Raw genomic sequence first — 15,231 nt, forward strand, 5'->3', positions numbered from 1 at the left:
CAGGTAGCTCCACCTGGGCCCCTGTCCAAGTCATTCAGCCTCGGTGGAGCCACAGAACTTCATCTGAATGAAGTCACACCTTTAAAAACAACCCCACAGCAGAGAATCTGGGGAACATAAAGGCTCCTGTATTGGCAGAAGTAAAAACAAAATTTTTTTTTTAAATTTTGTTAAAAGCTTTGAGAGCCGGGTGTGGTGGTACATGCTTATAATCCCAGTACTTAGATGTTGGAGGCAGGAGGATCCTGAGTTTCTATTAGGCTACAACATACGATCCTTTTTTTTTTTTTTTTAAGCAAAACATCAAACAAACAAAAACCAAAAAGTTTTGAGGAAGCTGAGAAGAAACCTAGGATTCCTGAGAGTTTTATGATCCTCCCCCTCTCCCTACTTAGCTTTCCTCTCCTGAGCCCCCAAAAGTTGCTTTTGCCTCTCCGTGCCAGCTCAAACTAACAGTGCTCACTTAAGTCATTCCTGTTTCCCAAGCAGTGAGAGAAAGAAGCAATTGTTTTATTGAGCAACTTCTATGTGTTTTATGAACACACCTTCATTTGAAGCCAGATCAACCTTGAGTTCTACAGATGTTGGCTTAGTTCCAGGGTTAGCTGTCTGCTACTCAATAGCTGTGTCATCTTCAACATGTTACTTAACTCCTCTTAGCCTTGCTTTACTTGTTTCTGTAACAGATGCAGTCATAGTAATTACCAAACACCGTTCTTTTTTGTATGTGTGTTGTATGTACTGGGGTTTGAACTCAGGGACTGAGTGCTATTCCTTAGTTTTTCATTCAGAGCTGGCTCTCTACCACTTGAACCATAGATCCATTTCTGGTTTTTGTTTTTTGTTTTTCTTTTTGGTGTTTAATTGGAAGTAAGAGTTTTACAGACTTTCCTGCGTGGGCTAACTTCAAACTATGATTCTCAGATCTCAGCTTCCTAAGTATCTAGGATTACAGGCATGAGCCACTGATGTTCAGCTCAGACACAGTTCTTAAGAAGCTGAAATGGTCCAGGCGTCGGTGGCTGACGCCTGTAATCCTAGCTACTCAAGAGGCTGAGATCTAAGGATTGCAGTTCAGAGCCAGCCCGGGCAGGAAACTCCATGAGACTCTTATCTCCAATAAGCCACTCAGAAAACCAGAAGTGGTGCTGTGGCTCAAGTGGTAGAGCACTAGCCTTGAGCTGAAGAGCTGAGGGACAGTGCCCAGGCCCAGAGTTCAAGCCCCATGGCTGACAAAAAAAAAAAAAAAAGCTGAAATGGGAAAATGCATGGAACATGCTAAAAAAAACATAAATAGTGGCAGATCAGAAAGAATAGAATTATGTCATTTGTAGGGAAATAGATGGATCTGGGAAAAAAATCATCCTGAGCAAGGGAAGCCAGGCCCAGAAAGATAGAAGGTGCAGGTTTTCTCTCATAACTGCATCTCACGCCCAAAATGCAACCTCCCCTAGAATCACATGTAGAGGTATACATAACCAAGTTGGCTAAAGAACTATAAGCAGAAGTGAAATTCCATGGTATCAACTCTGAATAATTAACAGTTTCACAAAATACTTACCAGGAAGCTCAACCATGTTTTGAATGGAGTATTAGTGGGTGGGGGGAGCAAATGAATGGAAAAGGAACCAGTAGATGAATAGAATCTGAACACTTAAATGTAATTTGTAAATATACATACATACATGCTCATACCATTTCTTCTTATTCATCTGTGACTAGGTACCTCATTTGATTCAATCATTTGGCTATTATGAAGAGTGTTGCAATCACATGAACAGGCAGGGGTTCTCCTTGATGCATATATGTTCCATACTGGTATGCTGGGGTCATAAGAAAGATCTACTGCTAAGACTTTTGAGGCACTTGCACACTGATTTCCATACTGGTTGCACTAGTTTATATGCCCACCGACAGTATAGGAGAGTTCCTCCTCCCCCACCCCACCCCCTTTACTGGTGTTTGTTTTCTTGTTGTTCAATGCAAATTTAATGAATTTCTCTAACATAGTCACCATCATCACTACCACCACCACCACCACCACCACCATCATCATCATCATCATCCATAGGAGAATACCCAGGCTCCTGGAAGCTGAGTGACTCTCCAGAGGTCAGGTTTGCATTGACTACGGAAGTGGGGCTGCAGGGCCAGGCTTCTTTTGCAGGCTGACACTTGCAATGGGCCCTGCAGACTTCGATTCAGACAAATAATGTGCTGGTTTGGAAACAGGGTGCTTCTGTCAGCCCCGGAGCTCCTCCCTCCTGTTCCTGTGGAGCCCAGAGAGGGTGGTTCTCACTCTGTCTGCAGTGCTGCATAATCGTCACAACACACACCCTCTCTCCTGAATTCTGGCAATCTGAGAAGGTCAGAATGGGTGGCAAATCGGCTTACCGCACATATTTTAGGAAATGCACAGGGAATGGGAAGAAGTGTTAAGTGATAAGACATATTTCTTTACTTATTTTTCTGGTACTGAGAACTCAACTCACTACCTCAGGCTTGCTAAGCAAGCACTCTAGTACTTGAGCTATGCTCCTATCCTTTGGCTATAGTTTATTCTTGATGCAGGGTAACATACACTTGGCCTTGGTTAGCATCAGACTGTGATTTTTCTACATCTGCTTCCACAGCAGTTGGTATTACAGGTGTGCACCATGATGCCTATTGTTTGTTTGTGCTTTGTGTTTGGGGCTTGAACTCAGAGCCTGAGCACTGTCCTTTAGCTTTTTCTCTACTAACTTGAACTACAGCTCCACTTCCAGCTTTTTTTTTTTTTCTGGGTAATTTGAGATGAGTCACAAGAACTGGCTTTGAACCTCATTTCTCAGATCTCAGCCTCCTGTGTAGCTGGGATTACAGGCATGAACCACTGATATCTAAGTCCTAACTTGTTTTTGAGATAAGTTGAGGTAACATGCCTGGGCTGGCCTTGAACCACATCCTCTTAAGAATCTTTTTGAGAAGCTGGCATTACACCATGTCTAGCCCTAAAAAACTTGTATTAAAAAAAAAATTGGTGAAACTTGGATTTGAACTTGGGGACTTATGCTTGCTAGGCAGGCATCCTACCACTTGAGCCCTTTCACTTTTTGGATAGGTCTTGTGATTGCTATTTCTTAGGTGTGAACATGAAGTTAAGCTCAAGGTAAAATGACTAACCCTTGCAGGCTAAGGATTTGGGATCTATGTATTTGAGAACTCTGTGGACACACAAAGTGGCTAAAAACATCTACAAAAAGGATGATCACTCCAGAGAAGAAGCCGGGGAGTCTCACACAATTCTCAAGAAGAAGTGACAAGCGAGAACTAGCAGGAAAACTGTTTCCTCGTGCACCCAGTGAATAATCTCCACCAGTAGGAACATTTGTGACCGCCACATGGGAGGGCAGTATGTAATAAATCGAAAGCCTTTGAGGGCTTCACACTGGACACTCCTACTCTAGAAACCACAGCCTTATGTCACACACACAGGAAAACTACCCACCGTACAAGGGTCACAAACAGACTCACATACCCTTGGTATTCAATAGCAGTACACACAGCTTTTGTGATGATCAGTTTTACTTTGGGCAGGAATGTCTAGTTCTCTTTAGGATGTTCAGTGCACACAGGCCCAAGTCTGCCCCTTTGACAATGGCTATCCTCTCTCAAACTTTCATGTCCAAATGCCCCCTAGTGGTGGGAGGTACCACTCCCGCTTAGAAACTACCCATGGAAACCCATCCCACAGCCTGCAGAGGCTAATCTGAATGGACATATTGGGATACAGAAAAACGCTCTTAAGATACACACTAGCAAGACAAGTTAGGGTTAGTTGTGATTACCATCACAATTTTATCCAAAATAACTAAAAAAATGCATTACTCTCGACATAGGTACTTGAACATGCAAGCAAAAAAGGTTAGAAACCTATTTTCCTCATTTGATAGAAATATGACTGCTTTCCTCTTGTTTTTCTGGAATCTCCTTCCTTCCTTCCTTTACTTTCCTCCTTCCTTCCTTCCTTCCTTCCTGCCTCCCTCCCTCCCTCCTTCCTCTCCTCTCTCTCCCTTCCTCCCTCTTTCCTTCCTTCTTCCCACTCCGTCTTCTCTTCATAGAGAGAACATACTATTTTTGCATTCTCCTCCTTCCCCTCCCTCCTCCTACTCCTCTTCTTCTTCCTCTCCTCCCTCTCCTCCTCTTTCTCTTTATAAAGGGAGAACATGCTATTTCAAACCCCCACAACAGGCTCTCCTGCCACTGGATTCTTGTCTAGACTTAGTGAAGACAATAGGTCTTTAACAATTTGCACTGGGCCCCGCTTAAGCAGCACAGATCTTCACTTTCCACTCTGCCAAACCCTTGGCCATGTTACCAAACCCACAGTTGTTATGGAGGAGCCAAAATGTGGTAGATGAAGTTGTGCCAAATCGTGCCAGCCCTTTTCTACCCTGACTGGCTTGGAATTTTGCTGAGATCTTTTTCTGCAGAGCCTCACTTTCATCCAGTGCTTCTTGCCAGGAACACTGGCAAAGATCTAGAGATGGGCCCAAATGTGATGACTAGAAGATCAAAGTTAAGGATGCTGCGAAATATCCCATAGAGCACAGGACTGGCTCTCCAGCAAAGAGGTACTGAGCTAAAATATCAAGAAGAGTGAGGTTCATAGTCCCTGCTTGTCAGTGACTTTCCAAATTCTTCCACAGGTACTATCTGCTATAAACATGTTGCCCTAGTGTCTTCAGGAGACAGGAGACAATCTTAACGCTTTGAGTCTGGAGGGAAAGTGGAGATGGTAGGTGGCTAATCAATAATAGACCCTGGCTCTCTGGTGGGCAACCTATAGGGGCCTTGGGTGATATTACTGTCCTAATTTGGATTCAGCAAAGGCAGAGGATATGAACAATGTCGTTGATTGGTTTTTAATCTAGTTATTTGAAATAACAAGACACACACCTTTCCTTTCTGGTATCATCTATCATATTTGTCATTTTCACTCTAAGAAGAGCCAGTGAGTTTTTATGAAACCAAATGTCCATATTCAAAAACACTTCTTCTCTACATGGGAGAGGACTTATATTTGCATTCTATTAACTTGAAGGTGTTTCTCAGAGGAAATAAGAGTAATAAAGAGTATCACCGGAAGGTATATCACCACCCCTAGGGTCGGGAGTGAGATGAAAGGTTTCAAACCAAAATGAAAACACATTACTCTCAGGCCTAACTAGTCTTTAATATTTTGCCTCCAGCACCTAACATTTCCTCATTCACTGTAATTTCTCTTGATAGAAAAATGGTTTATCTCAAATCATAGACAACTAACATGATATTAAACATCAGAACTTTTATGAGCAAAAGGCATTTAGAGCTAGCATTTTTCCAATCTTAGAACACATCAGTTTGATTTTTTAAAATCTTAAGACCCATAAATTGCTTTGTAAAAAATAGACTTTCAAAGACCTCATAATTTTAAATCGAAAGCTCATTTCTTCCACACAACATGACCCTTCAAACACCTTTAATATAGACCCACATTTTATTGGACAAATATAGAACTCTCCAAATAGCACGAAAAGACATTTTCTCTCTCTCTGGAGAGCAATTTCCTTTTCTAATCATGTGTGTGCGTCATCTAGGTTTGAGTAAGTGTAGAGAGCAGAGAAAAGCTGCCAAGGAACAATAGAATTGTAAGAGATGGGAATACCCTTTCATTTGCCATAATTCTAACCACTTGTTTAATCGTGTTAATCATTTTCTTTCAAAACAAATCAAGGAAATTTCAGTTTTATGTTTCCCAAAGACAAATGGATGAGTCAAATGGTCTCCAAAAATACCATAGGCACTCACATTTGGGTCTGTTGGATTTAATCAAGAATCCTTGCTTCTGCAACTGGCTATTCTTTTGGGTCAACATGAGTAAAAATTTCCTCTGAATGTGCGTATCACTGAATGATGTTTAATAGTCTTAGGGAATAATCTATTCAAGCAGAAAAAAAAAATCCAACAGCTTAACTTTGGAACATTTAGGGCCCAGCTTAGCAGGAAACAATGTCCTTTGGGTAAACAAAAGAAAGACAGGTCATGTCAAAGTTGCTGGAAATGAGGTCAGCAAGAAAATGGAACAAGCTCATAGATCTAGCTAGTTGTTGGGAACTCGGCACTCAAATGTTGGCAAAAGCATTATCTGGGTCTTCAGCCAATTAGCACCACTTCAGAGAGTCCAGACAAGACTGAATCAAACCTTCTCATTCTTCTAAAATGAATTCTTTAATATGCTACTTTTCAGCCGAACAGAAAAGGAAGATAGAACATCAATATGCCAACTGTAAGAAAGCGCCCCATTGCTCTCATAAACACAGAGAACAACCTTCAGTTTTCACGGAGATATTTTCTGCGTTTCTAGTCTAAGACATTTCCTTCTCTGCAGTAAGAACAGAGATGGCAAAACTGAAAAGCCTGTACTGTTCTGACAAATAAGACAAAAAGATTAAGTGGATTCAGTGAAGAGAATACTTCACTAAGTAAGTGAAGACTAGGTGAGATCAGATATCGTCTAAAACAAATGGCCAAACTTTCAAGACAGACACATAAAATTATTCAGGAAAAATTCCTGCATTCTAGTTGGAAATTTAAAGAATACCTTCCTGGCTGAACAAATCATAAACTGCATGCCCAATTTTATCTGTCAATTTGCAAGCCCCACATGGAAGGAAGAAATGCAAAATGGCCAATCAAAGAGATGAAGGAAGTAGTTGGATGAGGTGGCTTATGCCTGTATGCCTTGCTATTCAGGAGGCAGAGATCAAGGCTAACCTGAATGGAAAAAATCTGCAAGACTTCTCCATCACACTAAATGGCTGGGCACTGTGGTGTGGGTCTGTTATCCCAGCTATGAGGAAATCACAATGGCTGGACAGTGAGAAACACCTCTCATTCTCACTCACACATAGGAAGATTTAGTCCAGGCTGGCCCAGACATAAAGCAAGTCCCCAGGTCAAAAAGAATCAATGTGCAAAAGTACTGGAGGTGGTTCAAGTGGTAGAGTTTGTAGCTCCGGTGATATCAAACAAAAAACCCTGAGTTCAATCCCTAATAGGAGAGAGAAAGAGAGACAGAGAGACAGAGACAGAGAGTTATTGGTGAATTGTTGGATCTTGCTTAATTAAAATGAACTTTTCTGAAAGCGTTATCACATTGAAAGTTCTTATGCAACTTTATGGTTGTTTATGTTCAAACACATTCTGTTAGACAAAGAGATCTCCAAAGAAACAAATTTAATGGGTTAAAGGAAGGCAACAGTGGACAAACACTTCAATCTGGCAATGTTGTCTCTGAAAGTTCACAGGGAAGATAATACACAGCTTAAGATGTGACTGACAGAAGAGAAAGTATGAAGCACCAAGAAATGGCAAAACAATGGCTGTACACCAAACACTAAGTATCTGAGATACATAGTTCCAAGGGAAACCCATGAATACTCAGAATACAAAGTTCAGGCTATACTGTAGATGCTTGGTACATCTCCCATTGAATTGCACAACCTCCTCTAAAGACATGCTGTTTTCAAACAAACTTAAAATTTTCATTTTATCACTCGAGTATTATTAGCACATTCACTTTTGCCCTGTTTTGGAGAGTACCATTTGCATTTTCTTCGTTTTGTGCTAGTCCTAGAGCTTGATCTCAGAGCCTGGGCACTATCCCTGAGCTTCTTTTGCTCAAGGCTAGCACTCTACCACTTGAACCACAGCTCCACTTCTGGCTTTTTTGGTAGTTTAGTGGAGATAAGAGTCTCACAGTCTTTCCTGCCTGGGCTGGCTTCAAACCACAATCATCAGATCTCAGCCTCCTGAGTAGCATGAGCTACTAACACCCAGCTTCAATTGTATTTTTTGAGACACAGATTTTCACAAAATTAAGAGCAACTACACAGTAGACAGTTCCTACTGTGAATAAAACCTAGAGCGGAAAGGGACTGACTTGGGAATAATAACAACAATAATAACAACAATAACAAAACATATGTAACAAATCTGCAAATAAAATGGGCTATTACAAAGAAAAAAAACATGGGAGAAAAGAAAGGAAGCGGGTTCTTCTCAGCAAACCAGTACAGCTTGGGGCTAGTGCCAGACTATTTCAGGAAATGTCAAGGTCTTGCTTCGAGGTAGTATTTAAACACAGCAAGGATCACTGGGAAGGAAAAGGCAAAACGCACATTTCCTCAGTCCTCTTTCCAAAACCTCTGATTGGTGAAGTCCATGGTCAAGTTATAGCTCCTCTTTTCCCCACCCAAAATGATCTATCAATAGCTTATGTTTCAAAGTCAATGTTCCGGAAACATTTTTTGTCACACAATCTAGGAATAGTCAATCAAGTCAAATGAATCGACCACAAATCACCGAAGGCTCTATTTCATCTGCCATTCTCATCTCCCACTGGGACCCATGATGTTGCCAATCCCATTCAGCAACAAACACCTTTCTGAATCATCCCAAGTCCCCACCTCCTCCTGAACTAGAATCAGGAAGAAGCATCTGAAAGACATACACAGATTCTAAAGACGCCCTTGGAGACCAGTACCTGTTCAGGCTTCAGCCCTGGCGGGACCCAGGCATACTCTTCCAAGGCACAGCCTGAGTCATCATCCGAGGTCGAGTTCCTCTGGAAGTCAAACATGAGTTTGCTGATGGTCTTCTCCATCTCCAGCGGCATCACTGTCACCATGTGCTCTTCCTGGGGACACTTGCAGTGTAGGCAGATCTTCCTGTAGACAGCAGACAGGGCATATAAGAAGCAAGAAAAAAGAAACCTTTTATTTTTTTCTTTTCCCCTCCCCTTCAAAAGCCTGCCAGTCATAGGCCTTTGGATCCCCAACCATAAACACATCCCTTGGCAACCAACTCCTCAAGCTAAGATCTAGAGAACGCCTGTGTTGGTGGAAGGTGTGGTACCCATGTGTCATATGGAAACAGTGAAAGACCAGAAAGTCACCAAGACAGCATGCTAAGGAGCTTTACAGCTGAGACTCAATCTTTTCTTCTTAATTTACATCGCAAGAGGAACAGTTCTTTTTTCTCTTACTGCCTCGACCACAGGAGTTGGACCATGAACACAGTTTCCTTAGCTGCAGTAACAAATACATATATATATATATATATACTTATATACACATTTGTGTATATGTAAGGGTGTGTATATGTGTGTGTGTGTGTGTGTGTGTGTGTGTGTGTATAAAATAACTGGACTAGAAACATCACAAGATTTAACAAACCCTGACAATATTCTGTTTTTTTAAAAAAGGTTCCTAAGCTATGGTAAACAAAACAAAATTTTAAAAAAAAAACAGAGGGAAGAATTTTCTAGAAGAATAACGACACTTCTCCCCCCCCCCCCCCACTGGTCTCTCCACTCCTCCCTTTCCCCTAGAACTGAGGCTTGAACTCAGAGCCTGAGCACGATCCCTTGGTTATTTCACTCAAGGCTGGTGGGTCTATCACGCGAGCCACAGTTCCACTTCTGGCTTTCTGCTGGTTGATAGAAGATAAGAGTTTTACTGACTTTCCTATCCAGGCTGCCTTTAAATCATGAGTTTCAGATCTTAGCTTTTTGTGTAGCTAGGATTACAGGTATGAACCACCAGCGCCTGGCCACAAATCTGGTCTAAAGATTTTGTAGGACAGGGATTTTCACCTCTATTGCAAGATCCTGGACTGGAATTTTAATTAGAAAGCCAAAATTTTCCCCATGTTGCTAGGTTTTGAATAGACAAGAAGATCATGCATTAGAAGATCATGGATCATAAGGTAAAGCCACAGATCAAAATCTCTCCCCATACTGAACATTTAAGGTTACCATCTGTTCCCATATTCTTAGCTACAGAAATGATGAAGCAAGAAATATGTTGATGTCATCAATACAAAAGTATTTCTAGTTTCCATCAATAAGATAAAAATAAAATAAGATGGAGAAAGAAAATAAGTCGTTCTCTGTTTACTCTGGTTTTTATTATTAGTTTCAGTAGCCATTTATAAAGGCAGTGAAAGAGCCTCCACATTAAATCAATTCTATCTGTCTGTCTGTCTGTCTGTCTGTCTGTCTGCCTGCCTGCCTGCCTGCCTGCCTGCCTGCCTGCCTGCCTACCTACCTACCTATTGTACTGGGCTTTGAATACAGGGCCTTACACTCTACCACTCAACCCATGTCCCCAGCCCTGTTTGAGTTTTTTGTCAACTTTGTTGAGATATAATTCACACACCATTAAATCTATCATTTAAAAATGTATACTGACTGGGTGCTGGTGGCTCATGCCTGTAATCCTAACTATTCAGAACGCTGAGATCTAAGGTTTGTGGTTCAAAGCCAGCCCAGGCAAGAAAGTCCTTGAGATTCTTATCTCCAATTAACTACCAAAAATCAGAAGTAGAGCTATGGCTCAAGTGGTAATTGCTAGCCTTGAGCAAAATGCTCAAGGACAGCACCCAGGCCCTGAGTTCAAGCTTCAGGATCAGCACATACATAAAAATGTACAGTCACTCAATACATTCATCTTTATAAGTAACACTGCTCTGTATATTTAGATTGAAATTTTCTGTGTAGGTATTAATTTTATTTCTCTTGGCCAATACACAGAGGAATGCAATTGCTGAGTCATGTAGCAACTTGGTTTAGTTTCTTGGGGCTTTTTGGTTGTTGATTTTTTTTTTGTCAGTCGTGGAGCTTTAACTCAGGGCCTGGGTGCTATGCTTGATCTCTTTTGCTGAAGGCTAGCAATGTACCCCTTTCAGCCACAGTGCCCTTTCCAGTTTTTGAATGGTTAACTGGAGATAAGAGTCTCACAGGGACTTTTCTGCCTGGGCTGGCTTTGAGCCTCGATCCTCAACCTCAGCCTCATGAGTAGCTAAGATTACAGACCTGAGCCACCAGTGGCCAGCGTGGCTTAAAAAATTTAAAAACCAGGTATGATTTTTAGACTGATTCAGTCGCATAAGAGTCCTGCTGAATTCATGTTTTAGCTCCAACAGCTAAATGTGACCTTGAGGACTGTCTATATACAAGATCATATCACATGTGAACAGAATTTTATTTCTTCCTTTCTTTCCTTTCTGGTAGTTTTTATTTATTTGTTTTGACTTACTGCCCTGGTTAGAACCTCCTAAAAAAAAGTTGAATAGAAATAAGAGAGAGCAGCCAGTAACAGGGGCTCACTCTCTTCACCTCAACTATTCAGGAGGTAGGATCAGGAGGAGATCCACCAGACAGGACAAAAGTGTGAGATTCCATTTCTGCAGAAAAATCTGAGCACACTGGGACATGCTTACCATCGCAGCCACACGGAAATCATCAGTAAGGGATAGAAATAAAGGCTGGCCTAGCTGTAAACATGGCATCGTATCTTAAAAACAACCAGAGCATAAAGAGGTAGGGAAGTGGCTCAAGGAATAAAGCATCTACCTAGCAAGTGCAAAGCCCTGAGTTCAGACCCCAGTCACCCACAAAAGAAAAAGAATTGAAGAAAGAAGACAAGTTTGTCTTATTCCTCATTTTCGGGGCTGGTATCCGGTCCTTTGTAAGTTATTATTTAGTGAGCTATTTTTATTTTAGTAAGTTATTTTATTTTGTAAGTTATTTTTAGTTGTAACCCCTATCCCTCTTTCTTTTGTTAGGTCCTGTGCTTGAATTCAAGACCTGGGTGCTATCCCTGAGATTCTTTCTGCTCAAGGCTAGCGCTCTACCACTTGAGCCATGGACCCCCTTCTGGCTTTTTCTGAGTAGTTTTATTGGAGGTAAGAGTCTCACAGACTTTCCTGCCAGGATGGCTTCAACCATGATCCTCAGATCTCAGCCTCCAAAGTAGCTAGGATTACAGGTGTGAGCCCCTGGTGCCTGTCAGCTTTACCTTTCTAGATAGGTTCCTTCCATTGGGATGAGGAATCAAAGTCCCTTCTATGCTAGTCTGCCAAGTCCTGATATCAGGAAACAGCATTGGATTTTGGCAAATGCTTTTTCTTCATCTGTGGAAATGACCAGTTATTGTTATTTTTTTGTTCTCATTTCTTAAATGTGCTATACCTGAATTCTGACACACAAATGTACTTGAAAAAACAAAATCAGTTTTGCTCAGCCAAGTAAAGCTCGTCAGAGTCTCCCAGTCCCTGCTTTTCATCACGTCCAAAAACTCACAGACAGAACACATACCTCGGGGCCTGGTTAGCATCTCAGAACTCAAAATGTTCTATTGGATGCTGCTTTGCGAAAGCAGCAAGACCTTGAGTTCCATCCCCAATACTAATGCCAAAAGGAAAGTAATCGAGGTGCCTTTTAACAACCACTTTCTAATTAATCCACTACTGTAAAAAGGTCAAGGTTGGTAGGGGAAAGAAAAATCAGTACTTCTTTCCCACCAGAACTTTTTTTGATGCCAGTTTATGACTTTAGAGGCAAAATAAAGTTTCACTGCATCTAAAGCAAATATAGTAAGTATTTGGTAATTCATGACTTTTACTTGAAAGCCATACTTCAAAATCAAAATGGAGAAGAGTGTTTCACCAAATCTGGTCTCTAAATAAGGACCCAGGAAATTCATTTATTCAGCTATGGAGGGAAAGGTACAATATTTAATCCTGAAGGGAAATAATCTAAGGAATGTAAGGTTGGTCACTCAACAAATACCCTGAAAGCACCTGCTAGTGCCAGAGACAGCTCTAGATACTTGAGACATGTAGCCACAACATAGATCCCTGTCTCATGGCATGTACAGTCCCAGAAACAAGAAACATACAGTAAGTGATAAATACAATCACTCAATTATATGATAGATTAAAGGTGGCAAGTTTTGACCACAGGGTGATGGAGCTGGATGAGGTGAGAAGTACACTCAGATAAATGCATACCATAAATGACCTCCCTTTTATCTTACACACACAGACACACACAGACACACACACACACACACACACACACACACACGACCTACCCTCACCTGTCAGAACACCAAGACAAGATAATCATCTCCACTATCAGAGAAGCAACAAAGATTCAAGGCAGTCAAGCAACTTGGTCAAAGGAAGTTCTGAGCACAATGAGGACTCAAAGTAGCAGTCATCTGAGTCGCCATGAAAGAAAACATCACTGATAGAAATCCCACCCAATTTTACCCATGGGCCCTTTTACAAACTCACTGCCTTGCCCCCCCCCTCCCCCCCTCCTCCCAACAAAGCAAAACCAAAGAGGGGAAAAAAGGAAAGAAAACAAAAACAGCAAGTCAAAACCACAGAGACTTTTCTATGTTTCCCGCTAGCTGGATGTCTTCTGCTCCTCATTTAGAATTAACAGGAACTCCCAAGGCAAGCCATTTTTATTTGCAAAGAATTTTCAACCTCTAGCGACTCCATGACTTTGGAAAGGCTGATTTAATAACTTCTATTTGCCAGTTGAGAACCCAAGGCTCAGTTGCTTAGAAAGGCACAGAGGGTCAGAGATAGAGCCACCAAGACTTGTCTAGATCTTTGATTTCTCTCTCTGCCATTGGCAAAATATATAGTGCCACCCACTCACTCACTCTTTCAACACCCTAATGAAAGCTCTTTACCTGAATGAAGTAGATTCAGAGATGTGTGTGTATGGGGGATATGCATGATTTGGTGTTTATTTTTTAATTAGACATTTATGAAAATAGAATCTGCTGGTAACGTTTTATTAAACACGCGTGTGCATGCACATGCTCTCTCTCTCTCTCTCTCTCTCTCTCTCTCTCTCTCTCTCACACACACACACACACACACACACACACATTCACTCACAAAGAGTACATTGGCTTCATTCTGTCAGAACTGACATTCTACCTGCACATAATTGGCCATGTGAATGACAGGTTTTCAAAGAATAAGCCATGACTCAGAGAGAGGAGATGTGGTATTCTCCTTCCTTCCTGGCCTCTGCCCCAAACAACCTCTGTACTCCCCATCCCCCTTTCTCCCTAAAGATAAATTGGTTAACTCATTTGTTTCCCTGTCTTGGATGCCACAGTTAGCTCTACCATGGGCTGCATATTGTTGGACAGTGGCCATTTGTCTAACTGACTCAGTGAAGCCAGGTCTCTGCACAGAAACCCCACCATTTGGAAAAGCACTAGTAATTTATGCCAATTAACTGACTTCTTGTGATGAGGAGAGGTTCATGTAAGTAGACTGGGGAGGGGGGAGGTAGTGGACAGACTCATCCTTGAGATGTTGACAGGTTATTTACAATACTGAACCCTGAAGAAAGAGGTCTTGTTTTGTGGGGAAAACTGGTAAGATGAAGGCATAGAGATTCATCTTCTTTTAGAACATAATTTCTGACAAGTTGCAAATCCTAAACTAGAAATGCAGGCTTGGATGGCATTGTCAACATCAGTAAGACCTTTTTTTCCCTTTTCTTCTCTTTCTCCTTTACACCTCCCCCTTTTAAATGAAGAGAAAAGATTTTGTGTATGTCTATAAAAAAAAAACCTTATATACAGAAGCTCCATATATAAACTAGACTTGCCTATGTTGATGCTAAAGAGTCAAACCACAGGTCTAGCTTCTTTCAAGTTCAACCTCCTCCCCAAAGTCCAGGCCTGATCAGAGTCCAATGTCAAGGGTTCAAAGATACAACTCTGAAGACCACCATATTCTCTGATCTCCTCTAATTCGTCTCTAAGATGTACCAAAATAAAAATGAGGTGCTTGATACTTTGATAGATGGGAAGACAGTAAAAGAATAGAGGCTTTTCATGGCTTTTAAGAGATAAGTCCTAATCAGTAAAGTGTACACATCAATAATAATTCTAGCTCTAGGAAAATGATTCATCTGCTTGCCAGGGCAAGTAGATGGGGAAGGCTTGGGGAGCAGAGGCCATTCCCTAGTGATGGGCTGCATAGCTCTGAGCCAGGGCTCAGGACAATTGTCCTGCAAGCTGGTCTTCTGGACACAGTTGGAGAACGCTTGTCTGGTTGGAAAGGAGGATCTCAAACTATGGTCTCAAAACTGGTGAGTGTTCTCTCCAAAGACCTGATGGTCCGAGCAATACTGGACAATGCCTAGTTTCCAATTGTGTTGGGAGAGGGGTGGGGATTAAGCCAACTTCACCCAACTGCCATGTCTGACGCTCTTGTGCCACTCAGCCACCTGGCAGTTGATGAGAAGCAGGATTATATCATCAACAAGAACAGTGCATCACTGCAGCCCAGCCGCCAGGCCTCCTTTTCCCTGTCCCAACTCCA

The 15,231-nt window shown here is 41.7% G+C and overlaps 1 protein-coding gene across 1 annotated transcript in view; it reads right to left on the reverse strand.

Annotated features, from left to right (window-relative positions):
- Prickle2 (prickle planar cell polarity protein 2) overlaps nt 1–15,231 on the reverse strand; it is a 307,686-nt gene that overhangs the window by 63,851 nt on the left and 228,604 nt on the right. Inside the window, exon 3 of the mRNA XM_042680266.1 lies at nt 8,567–8,750. Within this exon, the coding sequence (XP_042536200.1) occupies nt 8,567–8,750 (184 nt within the window). The remainder of the gene's footprint in view (nt 1–8,566; nt 8,751–15,231) is intronic.

Source organism: Dipodomys spectabilis, unplaced genomic scaffold, assembly GCF_019054845.1.
Source record: "Dipodomys spectabilis isolate Male_0828 unplaced genomic scaffold, ASM1905484v1 ptg000054l, whole genome shotgun sequence".
NCBI lineage: Eukaryota > Metazoa > Chordata > Mammalia > Rodentia > Heteromyidae > Dipodomys > Dipodomys spectabilis.